At 66.7% G+C, this 21,912-nt stretch overlaps 8 protein-coding genes across 8 annotated transcripts; 4 read left to right on the forward strand and 4 right to left on the reverse strand.

Annotated features, from left to right (window-relative positions):
* Positions 1-353: 353 nt before the first annotated feature.
* On the forward strand, positions 354-2,556 carry FA09DRAFT_289579 (carboxyl transferase; the record flags this gene model as incomplete). The annotated part of the gene is made up of 7 exons (XM_025739949.1): positions 354-697; positions 779-995; positions 1,059-1,122; positions 1,202-1,311; positions 1,447-1,804; positions 1,887-2,080; positions 2,191-2,556. Coding segments are annotated over 7 exons (1,653 nt in total), but the record flags the coding sequence as incomplete, so codon positions are not given.
* Positions 2,557-2,614: 58 nt separating this feature from the next.
* FA09DRAFT_327911 (hypothetical protein) lies at positions 2,615-4,966 on the reverse strand. Its single transcript, XM_025741578.1, has 5 exons — positions 4,406-4,966; positions 4,280-4,347; positions 3,828-4,207; positions 3,071-3,737; positions 2,615-3,003 (listed from the first exon to the last, which is right to left on the reverse strand). Exons 1-5 carry the CDS (start codon positions 4,956-4,958, stop codon positions 2,725-2,727), a joined length of 1,947 nt encoding a protein of 648 aa, XP_025600761.1. The 5' UTR covers positions 4,959-4,966; the 3' UTR covers positions 2,615-2,724.
* Positions 4,967-5,154: 188 nt separating this feature from the next.
* FA09DRAFT_327912 (histidyl-tRNA synthetase) lies at positions 5,155-7,465 on the forward strand. The gene is made up of 5 exons (XM_025741579.1): positions 5,155-5,716; positions 5,801-5,932; positions 6,090-6,390; positions 6,452-7,056; positions 7,113-7,465. The coding sequence occupies exons 1-5, from the start codon at positions 5,192-5,194 to the stop codon at positions 7,338-7,340; spliced, it is 1,791 nt and encodes a 596-aa protein (XP_025600762.1). The 5' UTR covers positions 5,155-5,191; the 3' UTR covers positions 7,341-7,465.
* FA09DRAFT_327913 (DUF1900-domain-containing protein) lies at positions 7,337-10,703 on the reverse strand. The gene is made up of 3 exons (XM_025741580.1): positions 9,969-10,703; positions 7,690-9,904; positions 7,337-7,626 (listed from the first exon to the last, which is right to left on the reverse strand). The coding sequence occupies exons 1-3, from the start codon at positions 10,650-10,652 to the stop codon at positions 7,424-7,426; spliced, it is 3,102 nt and encodes a 1,033-aa protein (XP_025600763.1). The 5' UTR covers positions 10,653-10,703; the 3' UTR covers positions 7,337-7,423.
* A 163-nt stretch (positions 10,704-10,866) lies between these two features.
* On the forward strand, positions 10,867-14,328 carry FA09DRAFT_304656 (DCP2-domain-containing protein). Its single transcript, XM_025740474.1, has 4 exons — positions 10,867-11,046; positions 11,123-11,369; positions 11,665-11,922; positions 12,097-14,328. The coding sequence occupies exons 1-4, from the start codon at positions 10,898-10,900 to the stop codon at positions 14,200-14,202; spliced, it is 2,760 nt and encodes a 919-aa protein (XP_025600764.1). The 5' UTR covers positions 10,867-10,897; the 3' UTR covers positions 14,203-14,328.
* A 79-nt stretch (positions 14,329-14,407) lies between these two features.
* Positions 14,408-15,571, reverse strand: FA09DRAFT_333392 (hypothetical protein; the record flags this gene model as incomplete). Its single annotated transcript, XM_025743689.1, has 3 exons — positions 14,408-14,529; positions 14,609-14,976; positions 15,156-15,571. The coding sequence occupies 3 exons, from the start codon at positions 15,569-15,571 to the stop codon at positions 14,408-14,410; spliced, it is 906 nt and encodes a 301-aa protein (XP_025600765.1).
* Positions 15,572-15,838: 267 nt separating this feature from the next.
* FA09DRAFT_327915 (putative ribosomal elongation factor EF-2) lies at positions 15,839-19,440 on the forward strand. Its single transcript, XM_025741581.1, has 6 exons — positions 15,839-15,875; positions 15,932-16,460; positions 16,617-16,865; positions 16,946-18,255; positions 18,361-18,475; positions 18,548-19,440. The coding sequence occupies exons 1-6, from the start codon at positions 15,856-15,858 to the stop codon at positions 19,295-19,297; spliced, it is 2,973 nt and encodes a 990-aa protein (XP_025600766.1). The 5' UTR covers positions 15,839-15,855; the 3' UTR covers positions 19,298-19,440.
* On the reverse strand, positions 19,391-21,370 carry FA09DRAFT_304662 (hypothetical protein). Its single transcript, XM_025740475.1, has 5 exons — positions 21,241-21,370; positions 20,994-21,185; positions 20,468-20,577; positions 20,173-20,382; positions 19,391-19,985 (listed from the first exon to the last, which is right to left on the reverse strand). Coding segments are annotated over exons 1-5 (903 nt in total). The 5' UTR covers positions 21,242-21,370; the 3' UTR covers positions 19,391-19,595.
* Positions 21,371-21,912: the final 542 nt, after the last annotated feature.

Consider the following 21,912-nt stretch of genomic DNA (forward strand, 5'->3'; position numbering starts at 1 on the left):
TGCGCTGCATGCTGTGTCTGCGGGCTGTGCGAGCAAGCGAGATGTCGAGGCACGGCCGCACCGTGCGTTGGCTGGGCGTGAGCTGGGCCTCCGGCGCCGGCAACCGCGCGGCACCCCACGCGGCCGCGGAAGACGAGGCGCGATGCGGGGAAAGGACCGCGGCCCCGCCCCGCCTGCGCTGGCGGACGGACGTGCCTTGGCGCAGCGGTTCCTGGGCCGGCTCGGATCGCTGGGGCGGGCACAAGCGCAAGCGCCTCTCAGTCTGCTCCGTCTGCTTGACTTCGCGCTGCTCCACCACCATCCCTCGCATCGCCATGTCTCTTCTGCATGCCCTGCCGCGCGCCGGCCAGCTGCTCCCTCGGCGCGCCGCACGCAGCGTCGCCACGCTCTCGCAGGCCACCTCCATCCTGCCCTCCACCATCTCCTCTGCCTCGCCCGAGTTCCAGGCCAATGCCGCCGCCATGCAGGGCCTCGTCTCGCGCCTCGACGCCCTGCACTCGCGCATCGCCCGCGGCGGCTCCGACAAGGCGCGTGCGCGGCACACGGCCAAGGGCAAGCTGCTTGCGCGCGAGCGCATCGCCGCGCTGCTCGACGCCGGCAGCCCGTTTCTCGAGCTGAGCCCCCTGGCGGGCCATGAGATGTACGGCGAAGATATCCCCGCCGCGGGCGTCGTGACGGGCATCGGCAATGTGGAGGGGTGAGTCTGGCACATCCGACACCTCCAGCTGCACCGCCGTCGCGTCATGCTTGCCCCCGCACTCATCCTTCTCCACGCCAGTACGCCCACCCTCATCCTCGCAAACGACCCGACCGTCAAGGGCGGCTCGTACTATCCCATCACCGTCAAGAAGCATCTGCGGGCACAGCAAATCGCGCGTGAGAATCGCTTGCCGTGCGTCTACCTCGTCGAGAGTGGAGGCGCGGCACTGCCGCATCAGGCAGAGGTGTTTCCGGACGCCGATCACTTTGGCAGGATCTTCAGGGAGATGGCACAGGTGAGGCTTGCCCGGTGAAGCAAGGGAGAGGCAACGAGGGCTGATGCAGGCGCGAGAGGACAGATGAGCGCACTGGGCATCCCGCAAATCTCAGTCGTGCACGGCATCAGCGTGGCTGGCGGAGCATGTGAGTGACATGCGCTACGCGCCCAGGCGGCTGCAAGTGCACCGCGGCACGTGGCTCAGACGCACCCGACTGCGACCAGACGTGCCCGCCATGGCAGACGAGACGATCATTGTGCGCAAGCAAGGCACCATCTTTCTCGCGGGTCCGCCCCTCGTCAAGGCGGCGCTGGGAGAGGTGGTGGATGATGAGGTGAGTCCCTGGCCATGTGCGCTTGCTGCGGGAGGAGTCGGAGGAGAGGGAGGGTGAAGGAGGGCAAAGAAGAGCTACATTCAGGTTGGACTGGCTGCCATCGCGGCGACCCAGATGCTCACCCTCTCTGCGCAGACGCTCGGCGGCGGCGAGATGCACTCCAGCGAGTCAGGCGTGACAGACCACCTTGCCATTTCCGACGCGCACGCCCTGGCGCTGGCACGTTCCTGCATCTCCAACCTCGGCTCCTCCTATGCTCCGCGTCCCCTCATGGCGCCTTCAGCCTTCGAAGAGCCCCTCTATCCAGCGGCCGAACTGGACGGCATCGTCCCGGCGTCGTTGCGCCAGCCATTCGACATGCGCGATGTGATTGCGCGCATCGTGGATGGCAGCAGGTTCCACGAGTTCAAGAAGCTCTACGGCACGACGCTCGTGTGTGGCTTTGCCAAGATTGCGGGCCAGGAGGTGGGCATCATTGGAAACAACGGCATCCGTGAGTCTGTCCCCTCTTTCTCTCGCTCTCTTTCTCCCCCTTGCGCCCCCTGGTGCTGATGCTCTCGCGTCTTGCTCTCTAGTGTTTGGCGAATCGGCAAAGAAGGCGACGTCGTTTGTGCAGATGTGCTCTCAGCGCGGCACGCCGCTCGTCTTTCTCGTCAACGTCACTGGCTACATGGTCGGCAGCAAGGCGGAACAAGGAGGCATCGCAAAGGACGGCGCAAAGATGGTGCGCGCCGTGGCGTGCGCCGACGTGCCCAAGTTGACGGTCATCGTGAGTTGTGCTGCTGCTTGCCGCAGAGGGAAGCGGCAAGGTTGGGGGCAAAAAGGATGCGCAGTGAGAGAGAGAGAGGCTGACTGGGGCCTGGCCTACCCTCGCCACAGGTGGGCGGAAGCTACGGCGCAGGCAACTACGGCATGAATGGCCGAGCATACCAGCCTCGCTTCCTGTGGATGTGGCCCAATGCGCGCGTGGGCGTCATGGGCGGCGACCAGCTCGAGTCGGTCATGGGCAGTGTCTCGTCGGACAAGGCGCGCATGGCCGGCCTCAAGGACAAGATCGAGGCGCAGTCGACGCCCGAATACGCAAGTGCGCGCCTCTGGGACGACGGCGTCATTCGGCCGCAGGACACGCGAGGCGCCTTGGCTCTGGGACTGCAGGTGGCGATGGAGGGAAGGAGAAGATCCAAGGAGAGGGGAGAGGCTCATCCGGCTTGGGATGGCAATCGACATGGACAGGGCGTATACCGCATGTAGCCCCCCCAACCCTCTTTCTCAACTAAATGTCACAAATGTCTCGCTTCATGCGCTCTGAACGTCTCATGCGCGTGCAGATCAGTGCTTCATTCAAGTCATCGCATGCGTCTTGTACGTGGCCGTGACAGGGAGCCCGGCAGGTCCATCTGCGGCCCTCGACTTTCAGTCCTGCTCCACATCCGCCTCGCCCCCGCCGTCGGAGCGTTGCGAGCTGGCACTGGCGCCCGACGGCGTGCTTGAGCCGGCGCTCTCCTCCGGCTCTTCCTTGATCGCTGCCTCTTGCCGCTGCGGCTGCGCCTGCGACGAAGAGGAAGAAGGCTCCTCGGAACGGCCACGGATGGTGCTAGCAGACGACGAAGAGGCGCGAGACGTCGTTGCTTGGGAAGAAGAGGGAGCGTAGGAGGGAGTGAAGGAGCGAGAGGAGGCGCGAGAGGTGGCCGACTGTCCAACGGCATGTGTCAGTGGGCACCGCTCAACTAGACGGAGCTGAGTGGGGCAGCAAACTCACGCCGCCAACGGTACTCTCTCTCTCTGGCTCGCCCTTCCTCTGTCGAAGGCCTGCGCGTCGAGCCTGCTCCTCCTGATCCTCCTCTTCCTCTTCGCCCGCCATTCTCTCCTCCTCCTCAACATCCACCTCCTCCCACGTGCCCGCGCCCGCACTGTCGCCCACGTCCGTGTCTTCCTCCGTCTCTTCGTCGAGCCGATCCAGCACGCGTCGTCTGCCCGTCACCTCTTCATCCACTCCCGCCATGCGGCGGCCCTCGGCCAAGTCGCGCAGCTGCTCTTGGCGGCGCGCCTCCTGCCGCTCCGCCTCGTCGCGCGCGCGCAACGACGCCAGGCTGCGCGCGCGCACATCCGTCTCCGTCTCTGTCTCGTCGCTCGCCGATTGCTCATCAGCCTCGCTGCTTGTCGAACGACTCTCTTGCGTGCTTCGAGTGGCCTCTCCACCCGGCGTCGTCGCCTCCTCGTCCGAGTCTTGGCGGCGACGACGACGTGTCCTCTCGCGCTCGCGGTCGACGTAGTTGTCCTCGACAGCCAATGAGGCGCCCGGGCCGAGCGAGGAGGTGTAGAGTGCTGCGAGCGCCCAGAGAGTCAAGGCGGAGACGAGCTCGAACGTCATGAAGAGTGAAGTGAAGAGGAGGAAGGAGGCGACGGGATGGTGGAACATGAAGTATCTGTGTTGCGTCGCAGAAGGCCAGTCAGCGATGTGAGCGTAGCGAGACGAGCGGCGGGGGTGCACGGCCGAGGGCCAGGGGGGCACTCACCGAAGGCCCTTGAGATGCGCATCGATGCGCAGCTGCACTCGAGTGGTCTGCAACTCGCCACGGCTGCGGAAGCCATCGGTGACGCCGACGACTGTGCCTCCCTCTCTCACACCTCCCACTCCATGTCCCCCTCCGTACTTCCAATACAGCTCCGCATCCTCCCTCCCGACGCGCACGCGTGCGCGCACGACGGGGTCGGGGCGCGGCGTGAAGGGATGCGACGAGGCGGCGGGCACGAGGATCTGTCGACGAAGCAGAGGCAGAGAGAGAATGGTGGTGGGGTTCGTGGAAAGAGGCAGGATCAGTGGGTCGGCGCGCGTCAGGGTATGCGTGAAGGCCTCGATTGCTCGAAGAGCCGCGGGCACTTGAGTGATGATTGCCTGCATGTGCCGGCCCCCAAGAAGAAGAGGTCAGCGATCATATGTGGTGGGATGAGAGACGGCGGCACGTACGGAACGAGAGACGGAGTGCACGGAGATGTTGGATGCAGTGAGCAGGTCAAGGGAGACCATGAAGTTGCCTGGAAACACGCCGCATCAGTGCTCTGCACCGCTTCATGTGCTTTGCGTGTGACGCACCAAGGTCGAGGTTCGCCGCACTCAGCGGCACGGCCAGGTCCAGGCTGACATCATACTCCTGGTCGCGCGCAAAGAGCAGCGCGCCCTGCTGCGCGGGCAGCATGGGGAACTCGGCCCAGGGCACGCCCTTTGCGCCGTAGTGCAGCCAGACGTCAAACGTGTGGCCAATGTCGGGCACCCAGGCGCGATAGAAGCCCACGTATGCGACGACGGCGAGGGCCAGCGCGGCCCAGACGACGGCGGAGAGGACGCCGAGGCGCAGCACGAGGCGATGCGTGCGCGGCGAGACGACGAGCGCGACGATGGTGCGTGCGAGCGCGGCGAGGGGCGCGATGACGGTGGCGTGGAATGCGAGCGCCGGCCACTCGGCTGCGGGCGGCAGCTGGGCCAGCGCCTCGGAGACTTGCGGCGGCAGCAGCGGCGGCGGAGGCACGCGCTGCGAAGAGGAGACGCGTGCATGCCGCGAGGAGGGCAGCGACGCCGACGCCGACGACGACGGCACGCGCGGCCCGGATGCGCTGCGCGCGAAGTCGGGCGGCCGACGGGCGGCCATGGCGGAGGAGGGAGTGGTGGAGGGGAACAAGGAGAAGAGAGGCGCTTCAGGGTGCGGCTGCATGCGCGCGCGGGCCACTCCAGGCGGCGTGGGAACGGCAGTGACGTGCGCCTGTGAAACGCGCCGCGGCACGTGAGCAGCAAGCGCGCCAAATGCGCTGCGCCGTGCCTCCTCCTCGCCTTGCTCCCCAACGCCCACCCCTCTCTGCGCGGCATTCCCCTCTGCGCCGCTTGATGCGCCCAGCGCTGCGTCCGCTTGCCCGTCTGCTCCGCCCGCCGCACCCGCACCCGCCCGCCCCGCTCCGCCGCTGCAGCATGTCTGCGCCCCTCGACCGCGCCGCGCTCGACGCCGCCGTGGCCGCGCAGGGCATCAAGGTGCGCGACCTCAAGATCGCAAAGGCCGCCGCCGACGTCGTCGACCCCGAGATAAAGGCGCTGCTGCGCCTCAAGGAGCAGCTCAAGCAGCTCACCCTCGCCGACGCGCCCGCCGCCGGCGCCAGCAAGGCCGCGCCCGCCGCGGCCTTCATGCTCAAGACGCCCAAGGGCACGCGCGACTGGGAGCCGCTGAGCATGGCGCTGCGCGCGCGCATCTTCGACGCCATCACGCGCGTCTTCCAGCGCCACGGCGCCGTGACCATCGACACGCCCGTCTTTGAGCGCCGCGAGATTCTCAGCGGCAAGTACGGCGAGGACTCGAAGCTGATCTACGACTTGCAAGACCAGGGCGGCGAGCTGTGCAGCCTGCGCTACGACTTGACGGTGCGTTGCCGCGCGCCTCTGCTGCCGCGGCCGCTCCGTCTCGCGCAGCCAAGGCTGATGCACCCGACGCCTCTCCTCTGCCAGGTCCCGTTTGCACGCTTCGTAGCGATGAACCCGACCGAGTATGGCAGCATCAAGCGCTACCACATTGCCAAGGTGTACCGCCGCGACCAGCCGGCACTGAGCAAGGGTCGCTTCAGGGAGTTCTATCAGTGTGTGAGTGGCGCATGCCGATGCACTGTCGCAGGGGTGCGAGACGGCCAGGCGGGCGAGGGACGCGCAACGGCGGAAAGAGATGGGGAATGGCGCGCTGCTGGGCCGTGCCGGTGCTTTGCCCCGCCCCTCCCCGAGACTCATCTCTCTTGCGTGCCAGGACTTTGACATCGCCGGCGTGTACGACCCCATGGTGCCCGACGCCGAGATCCTCCTCATCCTCGTCGAGGCGCTGGACGCACTGGGCATTGAAAACTTCACCGTCAAGCTCAACCACCGCAAGATTCTCGACGGCCTCTTTGCGGTGTGTGGCGTGCCCGCCGACAAGACGCGGGCGATTTCGTCTGCGGTGGACAAGCTCGACAAGAGTCCCTGGAGCGAGGTGAGGAGGGAAATGACGGTGGACAAGGGACTGGATGAGCAGGTGGCCGACCGGATTGGAGAGTACGTCAAGCTGAAGGGTGAGTGGGCCGATCCATGCCGGACGCGCCTGCGATGTTGGCTGACGCAGTGGCATGTCAGGCGGTGCCGAGCTGCTCGAGAAGCTCTCTGCCGACGCCGTGCTGACGGGCAACAAGATGGCCTCGGAGGGCCTCAAGGACATGGCGCTGCTCTTCGGCTTCCTCGAAGTGTTCGGCATCATGGATCGCATCTCCTTTGACCTGTCGCTCGCACGCGGCCTCGACTACTACACGGGCATCATCTACGAGGCCGTCACTGCTGCTTCTGCGCCGCCCTCGGCACCTGCTGCGGGGCAGGCCGTTTCGGCGCCGGCGCCGGCGCCGAAGAAGGCCAAGAAGAAGCTTGCGCCCGGCGAGGAGGAGGAGGACATCGACGAGTCGTCCGTCGGCGTCGGCTCCATCGCCGCAGGCGGACGCTACGACCATCTCGTCGGCATGTTCAGCGGCAGCAAGAAGCCCGATGCCGTGCCGTGCGTGGGCGTGAGCATCGGCGTGGAGCGCGTCTTTGCCATCATGATGGCGCGCCTGCGCGAGCAGGAGGCGGCGGGCGAGAAGAGCAGCGTGCGGGCAAAGCCCGTGGATGTGTTTGTGATGAGCATGGGCGGCGACGGCTTCCTCAAGGAACGCATGAAGACGGCAAAGATGCTCTGGGATGCTGGTGTCAAGGTACGTCGCCCTTCCCGAGGCCCTCCTCGCCTCGCTGCTGACTTGATGCGCGACAGGCCGAGTTCCTCTACAAGACCAAGCCCAAGCCGGCGCCGCAATGGGCCGCCATCGAGAAGGACGCCGTGCCGTATACGCTCATCATTGCGCCGGAAGAGTGGGCCGCCGGCACGGTGCGCGTCAAGAAGCAGGGCGGCAAGGACTCGGAGGAGGGCCAGGGCAAGGGCGAGGTCGTGGCGCTGGCCGAGGTGGCCGAGTATCTGAAGCGGAAGCTGGCCGAGCCGTGAGTAGGTGAGCAATGAACACAAATAGAGCAGTCCGTGTATTTCATCGCGCGCGCGGACATGCGGCGCTCTCTACGCTCCTGAGCTCAGTCCGAACCCCAGCCATCATCGCTCGGCGCTCTTCTCGCCGCCGCGTTGATGCGAGCATTGGGGCCCTCATTCTCATCCATCTTTGCCTTTGCGAAGACGGAGCTGAGCACGCGCTCGGAACGCTCCGACTCCGTCTCTTCGCGCGCCACATAGCCCTTGACGTGCGTCGACTTGCTGACTGGCGCTGCTGCCTGTGAGACTGGGAGAGGAGCAGGACGTCAGATGCCGTGCTGAGGAGTGGGGAGAGAGCGAAGTGACGCACGTGGCTGCATGCCCTCGGGACACAGGTCCTCGTACGAGTCCTCTGCGCCATCTTCACCCTCCATCCATGCCCTCGCCGTTGTCGCCGCCTGCAGCACGCGCGTCGGCGGGAAGACGTCATCCTGAAACAGCTCCGGCCTTGCGCGCGGCACGCGCCACGAGACCATCATCAGCTCCGACTTGGTCAGCCTCAGCGCCCTTGCCACCTCGACGGCCTGCACGTCGCAGCTTTGCTTCGGCAGGAAGGCGAGGCCGAGCTGAGGCTGGCCATGCTGGAAGGCAGGCAGCGCAGCGAAGACATCGGCAGGCCGAGGAGCATCGACGCGCACCTCGTACGCTGCGACAGGCTCGGACTTGGCGCAGAGGAAGAGCACCTGCGAGTCGCCGTCCCAGTGAGGGAAGAGCACGGCGGGCGACACATCGAGCGTGGTAAATGCCACGGCAGTCAAGCCGGCGGCAGCGGAGAACTTGAAGAGCTGAAGCTCACGCGCGGACCCCGCGCCGTGTCCCACGGAAAGCAGGTGCGCCTCGTCGAGCCAGATGACGCGGAAGGAGCGAGGCGAGGCATGTGCGGCCACCTCTGCGATGCTCGAGCCTGTGCGAGGATCAAAGACGCGCAGCTTGCGGTCCTTGCATGCGAGCGCCAGATGAAGGCCATCGGCACGCCACGCCAGCGAGAAGGCTCCGCCGCCGGGCACGTCGAGCGAGGCGAGCGGCGAGGATGCGGAAGAACGAATGTCGAGAAGATGCAGCTGACCCTCGGCGTCGGTCGGCGCAATGGCAAAGAGTCCCTCGGCTCGCGGATGAGGCGCAATCTCTCCGGGTCGAGAGGCGCCGGGCAACTGCAGCGTCAGGCTGGGCTGCGTCTCGCCTGCCTGCGAAGCGACCTCCCACACGCGCACCTTGCCATCTTCTGCCGCTGCGATGACTCGCGCGTCGCCAAACGGATCGACGCAGAAGTCCAGCACTGCCGCGCCTGAAGAGAGGGCAGGCAGTGCTGCAGGCAACCTGCCCGTCTGCGCCAGGCGATGCACGCCGAGGCGGCCGCCGGGCCCGGAGAGCGGCACGACGAAAAGTAGAGGTGAAACGGCGAGCATGCGGGCGTCGGGAGCACGCGAGATGTCGAGGCCTGACAGCGACTGGTATGCGGAGATGAGAGGCGTGGAAGCAGTGACGAAACGGCGTGACCAGCGTGGGCCAGTGGGAGAAGCACGCGGCGCGCTGGCCGTCTTGCGAATGCTGGACGTCGGAGCGGGCTGCGCAGCGGCGGTCTTGCGTACGGGAGCGGGCACCGATGACCTGGCGGCGCTCCCGGCGGAAGCACCGTTGCTAGGTGCTTGACGTGCAGTCGTCTCGACACTGCTCGGCTGTGCATCTTGCGAGGGCTGTGCAGGCTGCGAGGGCTGCGAGAGCTGCGAGGCCGTACTCGAAGGCGCAGCGGTCTCGGCGGCGACAGCTGTTGCGGGTGTCGGAGTGATGCTCTGCGCCATCCCAGGCCCAGAGGCAGCTTGCGGCATTTGTCTTTGTGCTTGTTGCATCGAGGCCGGCAATGCTGCTGTAGGCACAATCGGAGCAGCAGCGGCGACCGAAGCAGCCTGACTCTGCATCGGCTGCGTCGGCTGTCTCTTTTCCGGCGCGGCCTTGCGCAGCTTCGGATCAAGCTGCAGCATCGCCAGCTTCTTATTCTGGCCCTCCAGCCACTGTCCAGCGGTGTGCGGCGTGTCCCTCCAGTCCATCGTGTCGGGAAACAAGTCGCTGTGGAAGTCGATGTACTGCCGTCTCGGCACGACGACGCTGACGGGCACGATTGCGTCGCCTCCGGCGCCCGGCGGCGAGGGCACATAGAGCTTCGCAATCTCTCCTCGCATCACGTCCAGTAAGGGCGCCACGGGCGCAAGAGCAGCAGCGCCACCGGCGGCAAAGGAGAGTGGCTGTGTGCCCTGCGTGCCGGAGGCATTGAGGTCGGCCCAGTGCAATGCTGAAGAAGTGCGAGAGGTGAAGTAGACGATGGAACGATCACTGTCGACGACTGGCTCGAGCGGAGAGGTGCCGTCGTATGCCAAACGCTGGGCCGCAGAGGAGGGAGAGCGTACGTCATAGTACGCCCACTCGGGCTGTCGAGTAGAGGAGAAGCCCGTGCTGAGGAAGTTGTGCGAGCCGCTCGCGGTGAACGTGAAGCGAGTGGGGCGGGCGGGAGCGTGCACTTTGCTCGTCGTCTGCGCCCGTGCAAGCTGATGAGTCCTGATGTGCCGGCGTGAACTGATGTGCACTGAGACTCACAAGAACAGGCTCAACACCGGCACGCGGATCCCACAAGCGCACAGAGCCACTCGAGTCTGTCGCGCCCACCACGGTGCCGTCGAGGCTCCACGCGCCCGCAGTCGCAGCAGCACTCGCATCCGCAGCGTCCACATTCCACTTGAGCGACGCCTCTGCAGTCTTGATGTCCCATACGCGCAGTTGCCTGCCGGTGCCCACCAGCAGCAAGCCGGCGCTGGTGGGGTGCCATGCGGCGATGCTGCAGTGTGCGCGTTCAGAGGAGGCGAGACTTGCCACGACGGGCGCGTCGAGAGACGCATGCGCAGCCGAGCCCAGCTGCCGCACTGCAACGGAGCCGGCACTGCCGCCCGCCGCCAGCATCGCCGAGTCGTCGTGCGAGTCGAACGGCGCCACGTGCCACGCCGCCAGGCTTTCGCCCGGCGGCGCGGCCGCGAGATGCGGCGCCGCCTTGTTGTGGCGCTTGGACGCGCGCACGTCGAGGCGCAGCAGCGTGCCGGCGCTGCTGCCGCGCACCAGCAGCGCCTGGCCGTCGGGCGTGAGCGCCAGCAGAGCGGCGGCGGATGCATCGCCCGAGGCCGGGGCCGCGAGAGGCAGCTCTTCGTGCCGCCCTGCGCCGGCGCCGGGCTTGGCGGGCGTGGCGACGAGGTTGCGCCAGGGCGACGCGGCGAAGCGTGAGGGCGGCATGGGCAAGGCACAGCGTGCGGTGGTGCAGGCGCGGCGATGTGGATGGAGGGGGAGGGTGCGGAGGAGGGCAAGAAGGCTTGGCTAGCGCGCGCGGCGCTGCATGCGGAGCGCAGGCGAGGGTGGCCCGAGCGTGGGCGCAGAGGAGTCGCTGTCGCGCGCCATGCACCCACAGCGCCGCCAGGAGGTGCCGCCTCGGCAGCCCCATCTTGCCTCACCTCCACCACACACTGCCCCTCTCCCTCGCCATGGTGCTGCGGTCCGCGCCCGCCGCGTCGCACTATGCCGACCTGTCCTTCGAGGACATTCTCGAGGAGCTCAGCAGCCGCTTCATCATCAACCTGCCCGCCGAGGAGCTCAGCAGCATCGAGCGCATCTGCTTCCAGGTCGAGCAGGCGTGAGTGGGGGGCGCGCGTGGGGCGCGGCATGCAGGCGAGGCATACTGCGGCGCGCTTATGCCTCCTTCTGCGCAGCCACTGGTTCTACGAAGACTTCCTGCGCCCCCTCAACCCCTCGCTGCCCTCCCTGTCCCTGCGCCGCTTCTCGGCGCAGCTGCTGCACACGAGCGCACGCAGCGTGCCGCTGATCCAGCGCTACGTCGCCGGCGCCGCGGGCGCCGCGGGCGATGCGGCACTGCAGCTGGCGTTTGAGGAGTTCATGCGCTACAAGACGCGCGTGCCCGTGTGCGGCGTCGTGCTCGTGAACCGCACGTGGGACAAGGTGAGTCTGCTGCGAGGCGACAAGAGGCGCTTCTGGGCAGAGAGGAGCGCAGAGGGGCCAACGGTCGGCACGAGACTTGGCAGCGGGCAGGCGCGGTGGCCTGCGTGCAACTCTGTTGCCGAGCAAGTGCTGGGCGCGCTGCCGTGGCCTCGCGCTTCAGCTCAAGCGCGCTTGGCTGCTGTGTGCGAGGTGCCGGGCGTTTGCTTCCTCGCTGCTCTGCCCAAGCCTTGCCAGCCGCTCTGTACACGAATGCCACGCTTCTCCTTCCGCCCCTATGCTCATGCCCCTCTCGCAGTGCCTGCTCGTCAAAGGCTGGAAGTCTTCCGCCGCCTGGGGCTTCCCCAAGGGCAAGATCAACCAGAACGAAAGCGAGCGCGACTGTGCCGTGCGCGAGGTGCTGGAGGAGACGGGCTTTGACTGCGGCCACTTGCTGCCGAGCGAGAGCAGCGACTACATGGACTTGACGATGAGGGAACAGAGGATACGCCTCTACATCGTGCCCGGCGTGGAGGAGACGACCAAGTTTGAGACGTTGACGAGAAAGGAGATCTCGGTGAGTGAAAGCGCGAAGAGAGGGGGAGGGGGAGGGGGGAGCAGGTGCGGCCATGCGATGGGGAATGGCGAGGTGCGGCACTTCTCGCTAAAGAATGTGCTGCGAGCTGGCGCTGCTCCAGACATGGCCCAGCACTGCCTGTGTCGCACACGCTCACGAGGCATCTCGGGCCAGAAAATTGCATGGTTCAAGCTGTCCGACCTGCCGACGTGGAAGAAGGACAAGCAGCCGGCCGCGGGGCTAGGCGGCAAGTTCTACATGGTCTCTCCGTTTGTCGGGCGTCTGCGAGGCTGGGTCAGCGAGCATCGCAAGCTGCCCTCTGGCACTGCCGCTGCGGCAGCTGCCGCAGGTTCGTCTCCACTGCCGGTGCACGCCAAGGCTGCGCCTGCGTCGTCGTCGCCGCCGAAACAGCTGGCGGCCAGCTCGTCGCAAGCGCGGCCGAAGACGCCGACTGCGCCAAAAGCACTGCGCGCACCGGCGGATGCGCCTACGGGCCCGCGTGCAGATCGCATCAAGGCCAGAGCGGCCGACAACGCAGCACCGCATCCGCAACCGCCCGCGCCGCTCTTCGCCGACACGTCTGCCCTGTTTCCCTTTTCCTCCGCCGCCGCCGCAGCGCCGCCTGCACCACCGCCAGTGGAGGCGCCGAGCGCGGCAGGCCTGCGTGCGCTGCTCGGCATGGGCAGCAGCTCGTCTGCGTCTGCGTCTGAGCCTGCGCCGCTGCTGAACGCAGCGCGGGCGGGAGATGAGGCGCATCGACCGCGCGGCGAAGGACTCAATGGCGTAGGGGCACAGATGATTGATGATGCAGGCGACGCTCGCAGTAGACAGCTGCTCGAATTGTTGAGAGGTCCTGCGGCGCCGCTTGCCGATGCAGCAGCGCACGATGGCGCGCGAGCACAAGCCGAGGAACAGGCGCCATTGGATGAGAGGGAGCGTGGCACGGCCGCACTACTGGCGGCGCTCAACATCGGTTCTGGCGCAGGCGAACGCATCGTTGCGACCTCATCGGCGACAGCAGGTCCCAGTCAAACGCGTCGTCGCCCTTCGCACAACCGCGAGCCATCTGCGCTGCTCACGCTGCTTCGCGGCGACGCTGCGTCGGCTGGCGATGCACTCGAGGGACGTCCGCTAGGCCTGGGCAACGCAGACTCCCCACTGCCTGCTCCGCGCGCGAAGAACACGGCGCATGCGCAGAGCCTGCTCAAGCTCATCAGTCCGGCGCACGGAAGCTTCTCGGTGCCTTCGTCTGCGGCGGCGCACGTCGACGAGGAACATGCGAGCAGCTTCGCGGCACAGCAAGCGCAGCCGCAGCAACAGACATACGGCGACAAGAACGAGGATCGCTCCCGGCAACACGAGGCGCTACTGGCCGGTCTCTTGAACGCTCAAGCTCCTGCGCGCGCAGTGGAGGCACCGTCTGATGCTCAAGCGCGTGATCTGCTGGCGCTGCTCAGCGCATCGGCGCCTGCGCCACCGCACGCTTCGTATGTGTCGCCCACGCATGCGCACGCACATGCCGCGCACCCTCCATCGTATCCCGCGGCGGCGGCGCCGCAGTCGCAAGGACAGCTGCAAGGCTCGCAGCTACTCGCGACGCTCAATGGCGCTCCAGGTCCGCAGATGCATGCTCATCAGTCGCCGACGTCGGCTCAGCATTACCAGCAGCAGCCTCAGCAGATGCACATGCCCATGCACTCGCACGTGCACCACATGCAGATGCAGCAGATGCAAAGCGCAGAAGCGGAGATGCTGGCTCGCGCAGCAAGAGAGTATCGTTTCCCGCCTTTGCCGCAAGCGCAACTTGCACAGCAGCAGCAGCAGCAGCAGCAGCCGCCGCCGCCGCCTCCAGTAAGAGTCCAGCCTGCTTCGCAGCCATCAAGCCAAGGCGCAGCGCCGAACGGCCAGGGGCAGGGCGGTCTGCTGGCGCTCCTCAATGCTCCTCGCAGTCCCGCCGCTGAAAGTCAAGCTCAGCAGCAGCAGGCACAGCCGCCAGGCTCGTCGCTGCACGCATTCAGTGGCGCTGCGTCGCACTTGCACCTGGGCGCTTCTGTCGTCCCTCCTCCGTGGGCAACGGCGCCCTTCGGAGCAGCCGTGCCTCATCTCCTCCCGCCGGGGTACGCAGCGCCGCCGCCGCAGGCATTCTTCGGCCTTCCTTCGCCGCAGCAGCAACACTTGATGCAGCATCCTCTGCCGCCGCCGCCGCACTGGGTGCAGGCGCAGCTGATGCGTGCGCAGCAGGGCGCACCGGCACCGGCACAGGCGCAGGCGCCTTACTAGGACACGCGCCGCCTCTGTTGCCTCTCTGTCGCGACACTACATCAGGCAGCGTGGTCGTGCGCAATGAGCATGCGTCCTGATGAAGAGATTGCGAAAGTGACGTGAGCGTATTGTACAGGAAGAGGCCTAGAGACGTAAGCTGAGAATGACGAGAGCGTCGGCGCGACGGAGCGAAAGAGTGGCGAGCGAGCGATGCGGCACAACTCTATGCGGGCGCAGCAGCAGCAGCATCGGCCTCGGCAGGTGGGGCCGTTGCGCCCTCGGCTTTGCTCTTGCCCTTGTTTCCCTTTGCGAGAGCCGCGCTCTTCTTCTTCTTCTTGAGCATGGCTGGGGAAGCAGACAGGGCTCAGCACGGCTTGGCACGCAACAAAGGCAGATGCCTCAGGCAGCGGCTAGCGCAACTCACCAGCAGCCACGGCACTGCGGACGCCCTGCACAAGTTCGCGGCTCTGCTCGACGTACTCATGGTCGTCGAGCTTGAGGCGCTTGCCCGTCTCTTGCTCCGTGGGCGCGCCTCGCTTGACGCCAGCGGCGGCCGCGACGGGCGTTCTGGAGCTTCCCTCTGCCTTCTCCTCGTTGCCACTGCCTCCACTGCCCTCCGCCTCCTCCTCGAATCCCTCTCCCTGCTCTTCCAGTCGGCGAGCCGCCTCTACAAAGTCGCTTTCGCCCTTGGGACGCCGGCCGAGCATCTTCTCCAGCTTGGCGTACTTCTTGGCCTGTGCCTCTGAGAGCGCCGCTTCGCGCGCGGGAGCGGCGGCCAGGTACTCTGCCAGCCTGGGAGAAGAGTGTCAGCGACGAGGGAAGAGGCCGCATTGGGACAGACGCGCGGCGCTAGCGCGGGCAAGAGAGGCATGGGCGCGCCGCGCGCGGCGCCATCCACGCACGCCTGCGGCACCACAGCTGCTCCTGCATCTTCGCCCTGCGCACGATGCAGGGCTCTTTCGGCTACTCACTGCTTGGCCTGCTTCATGGTGCTGAGCCGCCGGCCATTGAGGTCGCGACAGCTGCCCGTGTTCTCGTCCTTGCCCTTTGCGCTCATCTTTCCGCCCTGCGCACGCAGCATGCTGCCGAAGCCACCCTTGCCGCCGCGCGTCGCCAGGCGTACTTCGAGGCTGAGCGGCGGCAGGGCCTTGCTGCTGCTGCTGCGCGGCTGCGCGGCGTAGGCGGCGTGCAGTGCGGCGAGCGTGGTGGCGTGCGAGAGGACGCGCCCGTGCGGGCCCGTGAGACGCAGCAGGGGCGCCGTGCGGGGCGTGAGGCGCAGTGCGGAGGCGAGAAAGTGGAGCAGGGCAGAGAGGGGCGTGCTCGCCGGCAGCGAGAGGGCGAGGGTGGGCGGCAGGGGCGCAAAGGTGCGCAGCAGCACGGGCAGCATGGCGCCCTGCACGGCGCGCGGCAGGGCGCTCAGTAGCGCACGCTGTGCGGCGGCGGAGGAGGCGAGAGAGGCGGCGAGCGGCATGCTGGCTGGTGGTGGTGGTGGTGCGAAGGCAGGAGGGAGACGAGGCGTCGTGGGGCGATGGCGTTTCGCGGCGGCCCCCGCATTGCTGGGCCGCGGCGCGCGTCACGTGCCGCCGCGCCGCCGCCGCTGACGGCGCGCGACCTTCTCACGCCGCACGGCGCGCTCCTTGCTTGCACTCCACCTCACCTCGTCTGCCCAGCATGGATGACTACGACGAATTGTGCGTCGCGCGATGCTGTCTCCTGCCTGCCGCACCTGCTCACCCTCTACCCCCAGCGGCAACTACATTGGCGCGCTCTCCGACTCGGACGACGCTTCGTCGGCCGCCGGCGATGTGCCCGCCCTCTCGGCCGCCGACGCCGCGCGCTTCGGGCAGCACGCCAGTCCCGTGGCGCCGCTCGAGGGCTTCGACGACGACGACGAGGAGATGGACGCGGCGCCGGCGGGCACGCTGATGCGCATCGACGAGAGCGCCTCCAACGCCGTCGTGCTGCACGAGGACAAGAAGTACTACCCCTCCGCCACCGAAGTGTACGGCGACGACGTCGAGGCCCTCGTGCAGGAGGAGGACGCACAGCCCCTGACGCAGCCCATCATCGAGCCCATCAAGCTGCGCCGCTTCGGCATCGAGGAGACGGGCCTGCCCGAGACGCGCTTCGAGCGCGAGTTCATGATGAACCTCATGAACTTTCCCGAGGGCGTGCGCAATGTGGCCGTCGTGGGACACTTGCATCACGGCAAGACGAGCCTGCTGGACATGCTCGTGCATGAGACACATCGCATGGACGTGGACACCGACACGAATGTGAGTGGGTGCGGCAAGAGTGGAGGCATGCGTGGAGGCATGCGTGAGCTGCAGCTGTGGCGAGCGAGGAGGGGCAAAGCTGCGAGGCGCGGGGGTGTGAGGACGACGTCCCGGCGACCATTCACCTCCCACGCACCCTCTGACGCCTTGCCGCAGGAGCGCTACACGGACATCTCCAACCTCTCGCGCTCGCGCGGCATTTCGCTCAAGTCTGCGCCGCTCAGCCTGGTGCTCGGCACGACCAAGGGCAAGTCGCACCTCGTCAACCTGCTCGACACGCCCGGCCACCCCAACTTTCTCGACGAGGTCGCGGCGAGCATGCGCAGCGTGGATGGCGTGGTGCTGGTGGTGGACGTGGTGGAGGGCGTCATGGTGGGCACGGAGAAGGTCGTCGAGTACGCCATCGTGAGTTGCGTTGGGAAGAAGGGGGGGGGGGGGGGGCGGCGGCCGTGCGGCGCGTGTGTGATGCTGACTGGCTGCTGCAGCGCGAGGGCCTGCCCATCGTGCTCGTGCTCAACAAGCTGGACCGGCTGATTCTCGAGCTGCGCCTCCCGCCGGCCGAGGCGTACTTCAAGATCCGACATTCCATCGAGGAGGTCAACAACCTCATTGCGACGCACGACAAGAACCCGGCGCGGCGACTGGGGCCCGAGCGCGGCAACGTGGCGTTTGCCAGCACGCAGACGGGCTGGTGCTTCACGCTGCGCAGCTTTGCCAAGCTCTACGCCGACACGCACGGCGGCGGCATCGACGTGGATGAGTTTGCCAAGCGGCTCTGGGGCAACATCTACTTTTCCGCGTCGGGGCGCAACTTCTCACGCAAGGCGCCCGACGCGGAGAGCAAGCGCAGCTTCGTGCACTTTATTCTGGAGCCGCTGTACAAGCTCTACACGCAGGTCCTCTCTGCCGACACGGACAGTCTGCGCGCCACGCTGGGCGCGCTCGGCATCCACCTCAAGCCGGCGGTGTTCAAGATTGACGTGCGGCCGCTGCTCAAGGTGGTGCTGAACCACTTCTTTGGCAACAGCACGGGTCTGGCGGACATCGTCGTCGAAAACGTGCCGTCGCCGCTGGAGAATGCGCAGGCCACGGTGGAGCGCCTCTGGACGGGTCCGCGGCAAGGCCTGCTGTACGACTCGATGCTGCGCTGCGACGCCGACGGCCCGCTGGTCATGTGCATCTCGAAGCTGTACCAGACGACGGACGCGCTGGGCTTCCGCGCCTTTGGGCGCGTCATGAGCGGCACGGTGCGGCAAGGGCAGCGCGTGCGCGTGCTGGGCGAGGCATGGAGCCAGGAGGACGACGAGGACATGGCCATGGCGACGGTGGAGAATGTGTGGGTCTCCGAGACGCGCTATGCCGTCGAGGCAGACGGCATTCCCGCCGGCTGCTGGGCACTGCTGGGCGGCGTCGACGCCAGCATCTCAAAGACGGCGACGCTCGTGGGCGGCGACATCGACGAGGCGGAGCTGCACGTCTTTGCGCCCATTGCCCACATGACGCAGGCGGTGCTCAAGATCAGCATCGAGCCCCTCGTGCCCTCTGAGCTGCCCAAGATGCTCGAGGGCCTGCGCAAGATCAACAAGAGCTATCCGCTCGCCACGACCAAGGTCGAGGAGAGCGGCGAGCACATTGTGCTCGGCACGGGCGAGCTGTACCTCGACTGCCTCATGCACGACCTGCGCAACCTGTATGCCGAGATTGAGATCAAGGTCAGCGATCCCGTGGTGCGCTTCGCCGAGACGGTCGTCGAGACGAGCGCGGTCAAGTGCTATGCATCGACGCCGAACAAGAAGTGAGTGCTGCCATGAGGCCCTGCTGCCACGAGGCCCTGCTGCCACGAGGCCCTGCTGCCATAGGCCCACCACTGGCGGTGGCGACGCTGAACATCGCGACGCAGGAACAAGATCACCATCATTGCCGAGCCGCTGGAGAAGGGCATTGCCGAGGACATCGAGTCGGGGCGTCTCAACATGCGCATGCCGCCAAAGGAGCTCGGCAAGCACCTGCAGGAGGTGCGTGTGTGTGGGGACAGGTGGGGTGGGCCACGCCTTCTGCCCACATCTGCTCACCCCTCTTGCTCGCAGAAGTACGGCTGGGACCTGCTTGCGTCGCGCTCCGTGTGGGCCTTTGGGCCCGCCGACAATGGGCCCAACATTCTCGTCGACGACACGCTGCCGTCGGAGGTGGACAAGAAGCTGCTGTACTCGGTGCGCGAGGCGATCAAGCAGGGCTTCCAGTGGGGCACGCGCGAGGGGCCCCTGGCCGACGAGCCGATGCGCAACGTCAAGTTCCGCATTCTCGACGCGCAGCTGGCCGCCGAGCCGCTGCATCGCGGCGGCGGGCAGATTATCCCGACGGCGCGGCGCGCATGCTATGCGGCGCTGCTGCTTGCGACGCCGCGCCTCATGGAGCCGATCTACTACGTCGAGGTGCAAGCTCCGGCAGAGTGTGTCTCTGCCGTGTACACGGTGCTTGCGCGGCGGCGCGGCCACGTGACGCAGGACATTCCCAAGGCCGGCTCGCCGCTCTTTGTCGTCAAGGCCTACGTGCCCGTGCTCGATGCCAACGGCTTCGAGACGGACCTGCGCACGCACACGCAAGGGCAGGCCTTCTGTCTGCAGCTCTTCTCCCACTATGCCGTCGTGCCCGGCGATCCGCTGGACCGCAGTGTGCAGCTCAGGGCCCTCGAGCCGGCGCCGCCGCTGGGTCTGGCGCGCGACGTCTGCCTCAAGGTGCGCCGCAGAAAGGGCCTCAACGACGCCGTCAACATCGCCAGCTACCTCGACGCAGACATGGTCGTCGCCCTCTCGGCCGGCGGCTTTGACCTCAGCTAAGCGCACGCCGTGCACCATGTGACACACACGCGCGCCGATCTCACAATACACATGTACACTAGCAGCAGCAGAGGCCCCCGCGCAGCAGAGGGCGGAGCCGCAGAGTAGCGTAAAGGCGCCGAGAGCGGCGAGCGTGCGCGAAGCGATGCGTCAGCGTCAAAGCCCGTGGCAGAGGGGGCGCGTTCGATTGCATGGGTAACGATGGAGGGACAGATGAGTCGAGATTACAAGGAGGGAGCGCGTGAGGGGGAGTGGGTGGGGGTCGTTGGCAGAGGACGGGGGGGGCTACTCGGGCTCTTTAGTCAAGCGCCGCCAATCCCACGGGCACAGCGGGCGCTCCGGCGCCGACGCCCGCTCCGGGCGCCGCGGAGGCGAGTGCACTTCTTGCCTCTGCGCGTTCGAGGCGCTCGATCTGGGCGTCGCGCTGTGCCTCCTGCCAGCGATGCAGCTTGGCCGTCTCGTGCGTGGGGAAGCCAAAGATGCGCGGCCGGTAGCGCTCCACTTTCGACGCGGCGCTCGACGTGCTCCCTCCGCCCGGCGCGCCCGCAGGCCCGGCGCCGGCGGCCGACGGCGCCTCGTCGGATGCTCCCACCCCTCCCGCTCCCGCAGAGGCAGAGGTGGAGGAGAGAAGAAAGGGAGAGGGAGAGGTGGGCGATTTGGAAGGCAGCATGTGCGGGTAGACCATGAACTGTAGACCCCCTCAGAGGTCAGCCCATTACGCCCGGGCAAGTAGCGCAAGGACAGGGAAACAATGGCAGCCAAACACGGCAAGCAGACAGCCCAGCGCTCGCAGCAGGTGGTCCTCCCATGATCGCAGCCTCTCCCCCCTTGCCACACCTTTGCCTCCCCCCTCTCTACACCTCTCGCTAACTCACGAGCATATGCGGAAACGTACTGCCAAAGAAGGCGCCGTCAATCGTGCCGTGCCGGCTGGACTTTGGCGAGTAGATGTCCTCGCAGCGCGGACAGAAGAGCTTGACGGCCTTTTGGAAGGGCACGTCGGAGAGGCCGACGGGCAGCAACGCCTGCTGGTAGCACAGCACGCGCGGACAGCGCCCAAAGTCGGCGCGCTTGTACTTCTCCAGCTGTGCAAGCAAAGGGGGGGGGGGGTGAGTAGAGAGGGGAGAGGCGAGAGGGGCAAGAATACAGGGCCAGCCACGCATAACCCACCATCTTGGCGAGCCCGCGACTGGTGATGATGTAGCGGGCATGCACCAGACCGTACAGCAGCCGCGCCTGGTTCTCGACGGCATCGCGCGACGAGTCATCTAGCTCGTCCTCTGCGAGAGGGCAGGTGTGAGCACAGAGGAGAGAGAGGGGGAATGGCGAGGCCAGGGAGACGCAAAGCGCGGCGGCGCGTCGATGAGAGGAAGCACGCAGCGCAGAGCGAGAGGAACGAGGCAGGGGCGAAAGGAAGCAGAAGAGCGAGAGGAACGAGGCAGGGGCGAAAGGGAGCGGAAGAGAGAGAGGCACCTTCTGCTTTCTCTCGATTGTCCCCTCGCCGCTGTGCCCAGTGAGAGCAAAGAGGCAGAAGCGAAAGGGAGGCAGAAGCGAAAGGCAAGGCAGAAAGAAGATCTTCCTCTCGCTCTCCCCTTCTCTCTCTCTCTCTCTCTCTCGATCGTCACCTGCCGCTTTCCCTCTCACTCTCACACTCCTCTCCTCGCCATTCACCATCTTCACCCCCCCTCACACTCACCCAGCGCATCGGTGACCAGATCGAGCGCGGCGGGGTAGTGCTGCACCTCGGTGTTGAGCCCCGTGAGGTTGAAGCGATCGAGGATGTAGTCTTCGTCGACCTCGCAGAAGTACTCGTTGCCCTTTGTGCCGAGAAACCAGGTGACCCAGCTGTTGGCGGCGTAGTCGGAAGAGTTGGAGGAGAGCTCCTCCACTGCCGCAGGGGGTGAGTAGTGGGCAACGGCGGAGAGAGAGAGGGGGGCACGCACTGGTGGGCACACAGCCGAGAGTGGAGCAAGCGGATGAAAGTGGAGTGGGAGAGAGTGTGTGTGCAGGTGCAGGTGGAAGCGAGGCTGGACGTGATGCCTCGGCGGCGGCGGCGAAGGTCGGAGGTGGTGGTGAGGAAGCAGGCCGCGGCCGCGCCGTCGAAAGCGAGTCGATGAGAGGCGGCGCACAGGCGATGCGCAGATTACAACAATGCACCCCCTCGCGTTTGTATTTCATGCCCGCCGCTCGTTGTAGTGTGAATTTTGCCCGCGCGAGGCGCGCGATTCTCGCTTCACTTGAAGTTGCCGCCGCTGTTCTTGCTTCCCACCACCACCGCCATCCGACTGCCCCACCCACACACTCTCGCCGTTTCTCTCGTGCCGTGCTTGCGGCCCCGTCGCGCCCCCCACACTCGCCCGTTCGTCGTCGTCGTCGCTCGCACCGCACCGCACCCGCACCCGCACCGCGCCAATGTCCTACGCCGCCTCGGGCGCCGCGGCCTTCACGGGCGCCGGTGCCGCCTCCGGGCCCGGTGCGCGCGTGCCCGCCATGGAGTACATCTGTGCTGGTCAGTTCCGAGTTCTTGGCTTTCGTGCTTCGTGGCAGAGAGAGAGAGGGGCAAGGAGGCAGGAGAGCAGGAGAGCAGGAGAGAAGCAAGGAGAGAGAGAATGCCC

This window comes from Tilletiopsis washingtonensis (genome assembly GCF_003144115.1).
Source record: "Tilletiopsis washingtonensis strain MCA 4186 unplaced genomic scaffold FA09scaffold_3, whole genome shotgun sequence".
In the NCBI taxonomy this organism is placed as follows: Eukaryota; Fungi; Basidiomycota; class Exobasidiomycetes; order Entylomatales; genus Tilletiopsis; species Tilletiopsis washingtonensis.

Coding starts and splice junctions, on each gene's coding strand:
- FA09DRAFT_304662 (XM_025740475.1), bottom strand. Junction 20,578..20,993: donor TCTGGTCACCGATGCGCTGG/GTGAGTGTGAGG, acceptor GCCCTCTCGCAG/AGGACGAGCTAGATGACTCG. Junction 19,986..20,172: donor GTACGTTTCCGCATATGCTC/GTGAGTTAGCGA, acceptor GGGGGTCTACAG/TTCATGGTCTACCCGCACAT.
- FA09DRAFT_327913 (XM_025741580.1), bottom strand. CDS start 10,652: ATGCCGCCCTCACGCTTCGCCGCGTCGCCCTGGCGCAACCTCGTCGCC. Junction 9,905..9,968: donor CCGGTGTTGAGCCTGTTCTT/GTGAGTCTCAGT, acceptor GCACGGGCGCAG/ACGACGAGCAAAGTGCACGC. Junction 7,627..7,689: donor TCCCGAGGGCATGCAGCCAC/GTGCGTCACTTC, acceptor CTCCTCTCCCAG/TCTCACAGGCAGCAGCGCCA.
- FA09DRAFT_327912 (XM_025741579.1), top strand. CDS start 5,192: ATGCGCCCAGCGCTGCGTCCGCTTGCCCGTCTGCTCCGCCCGCCGCAC. Junction 5,717..5,800: donor GCCTGCGCTACGACTTGACG/GTGCGTTGCCGC, acceptor CTCCTCTGCCAG/GTCCCGTTTGCACGCTTCGT. Junction 7,057..7,112: donor TCTGGGATGCTGGTGTCAAG/GTACGTCGCCCT, acceptor GATGCGCGACAG/GCCGAGTTCCTCTACAAGAC.
- FA09DRAFT_304656 (XM_025740474.1), top strand. CDS start 10,898: ATGGTGCTGCGGTCCGCGCCCGCCGCGTCGCACTATGCCGACCTGTCC. Junction 11,047..11,122: donor TGCTTCCAGGTCGAGCAGGC/GTGAGTGGGGGG, acceptor CCTTCTGCGCAG/CCACTGGTTCTACGAAGACT. Junction 11,370..11,664: donor TGAACCGCACGTGGGACAAG/GTGAGTCTGCTG, acceptor CCCCTCTCGCAG/TGCCTGCTCGTCAAAGGCTG.
- FA09DRAFT_327915 (XM_025741581.1), top strand. CDS start 15,856: ATGGATGACTACGACGAATT. Junction 16,866..16,945: donor AGGTCGTCGAGTACGCCATC/GTGAGTTGCGTT, acceptor TGGCTGCTGCAG/CGCGAGGGCCTGCCCATCGT. Junction 18,476..18,547: donor TCGGCAAGCACCTGCAGGAG/GTGCGTGTGTGT, acceptor TCTTGCTCGCAG/AAGTACGGCTGGGACCTGCT.
- FA09DRAFT_327911 (XM_025741578.1), bottom strand. CDS start 4,958: ATGGCCGCCCGTCGGCCGCCCGACTTCGCGCGCAGCGCATCCGGGCCG. Junction 4,348..4,405: donor TGCGGCGAACCTCGACCTTG/GTGCGTCACACG, acceptor GCGTGTTTCCAG/GCAACTTCATGGTCTCCCTT. Junction 4,208..4,279: donor TGCACTCCGTCTCTCGTTCC/GTACGTGCCGCC, acceptor CGGCACATGCAG/GCAATCATCACTCAAGTGCC.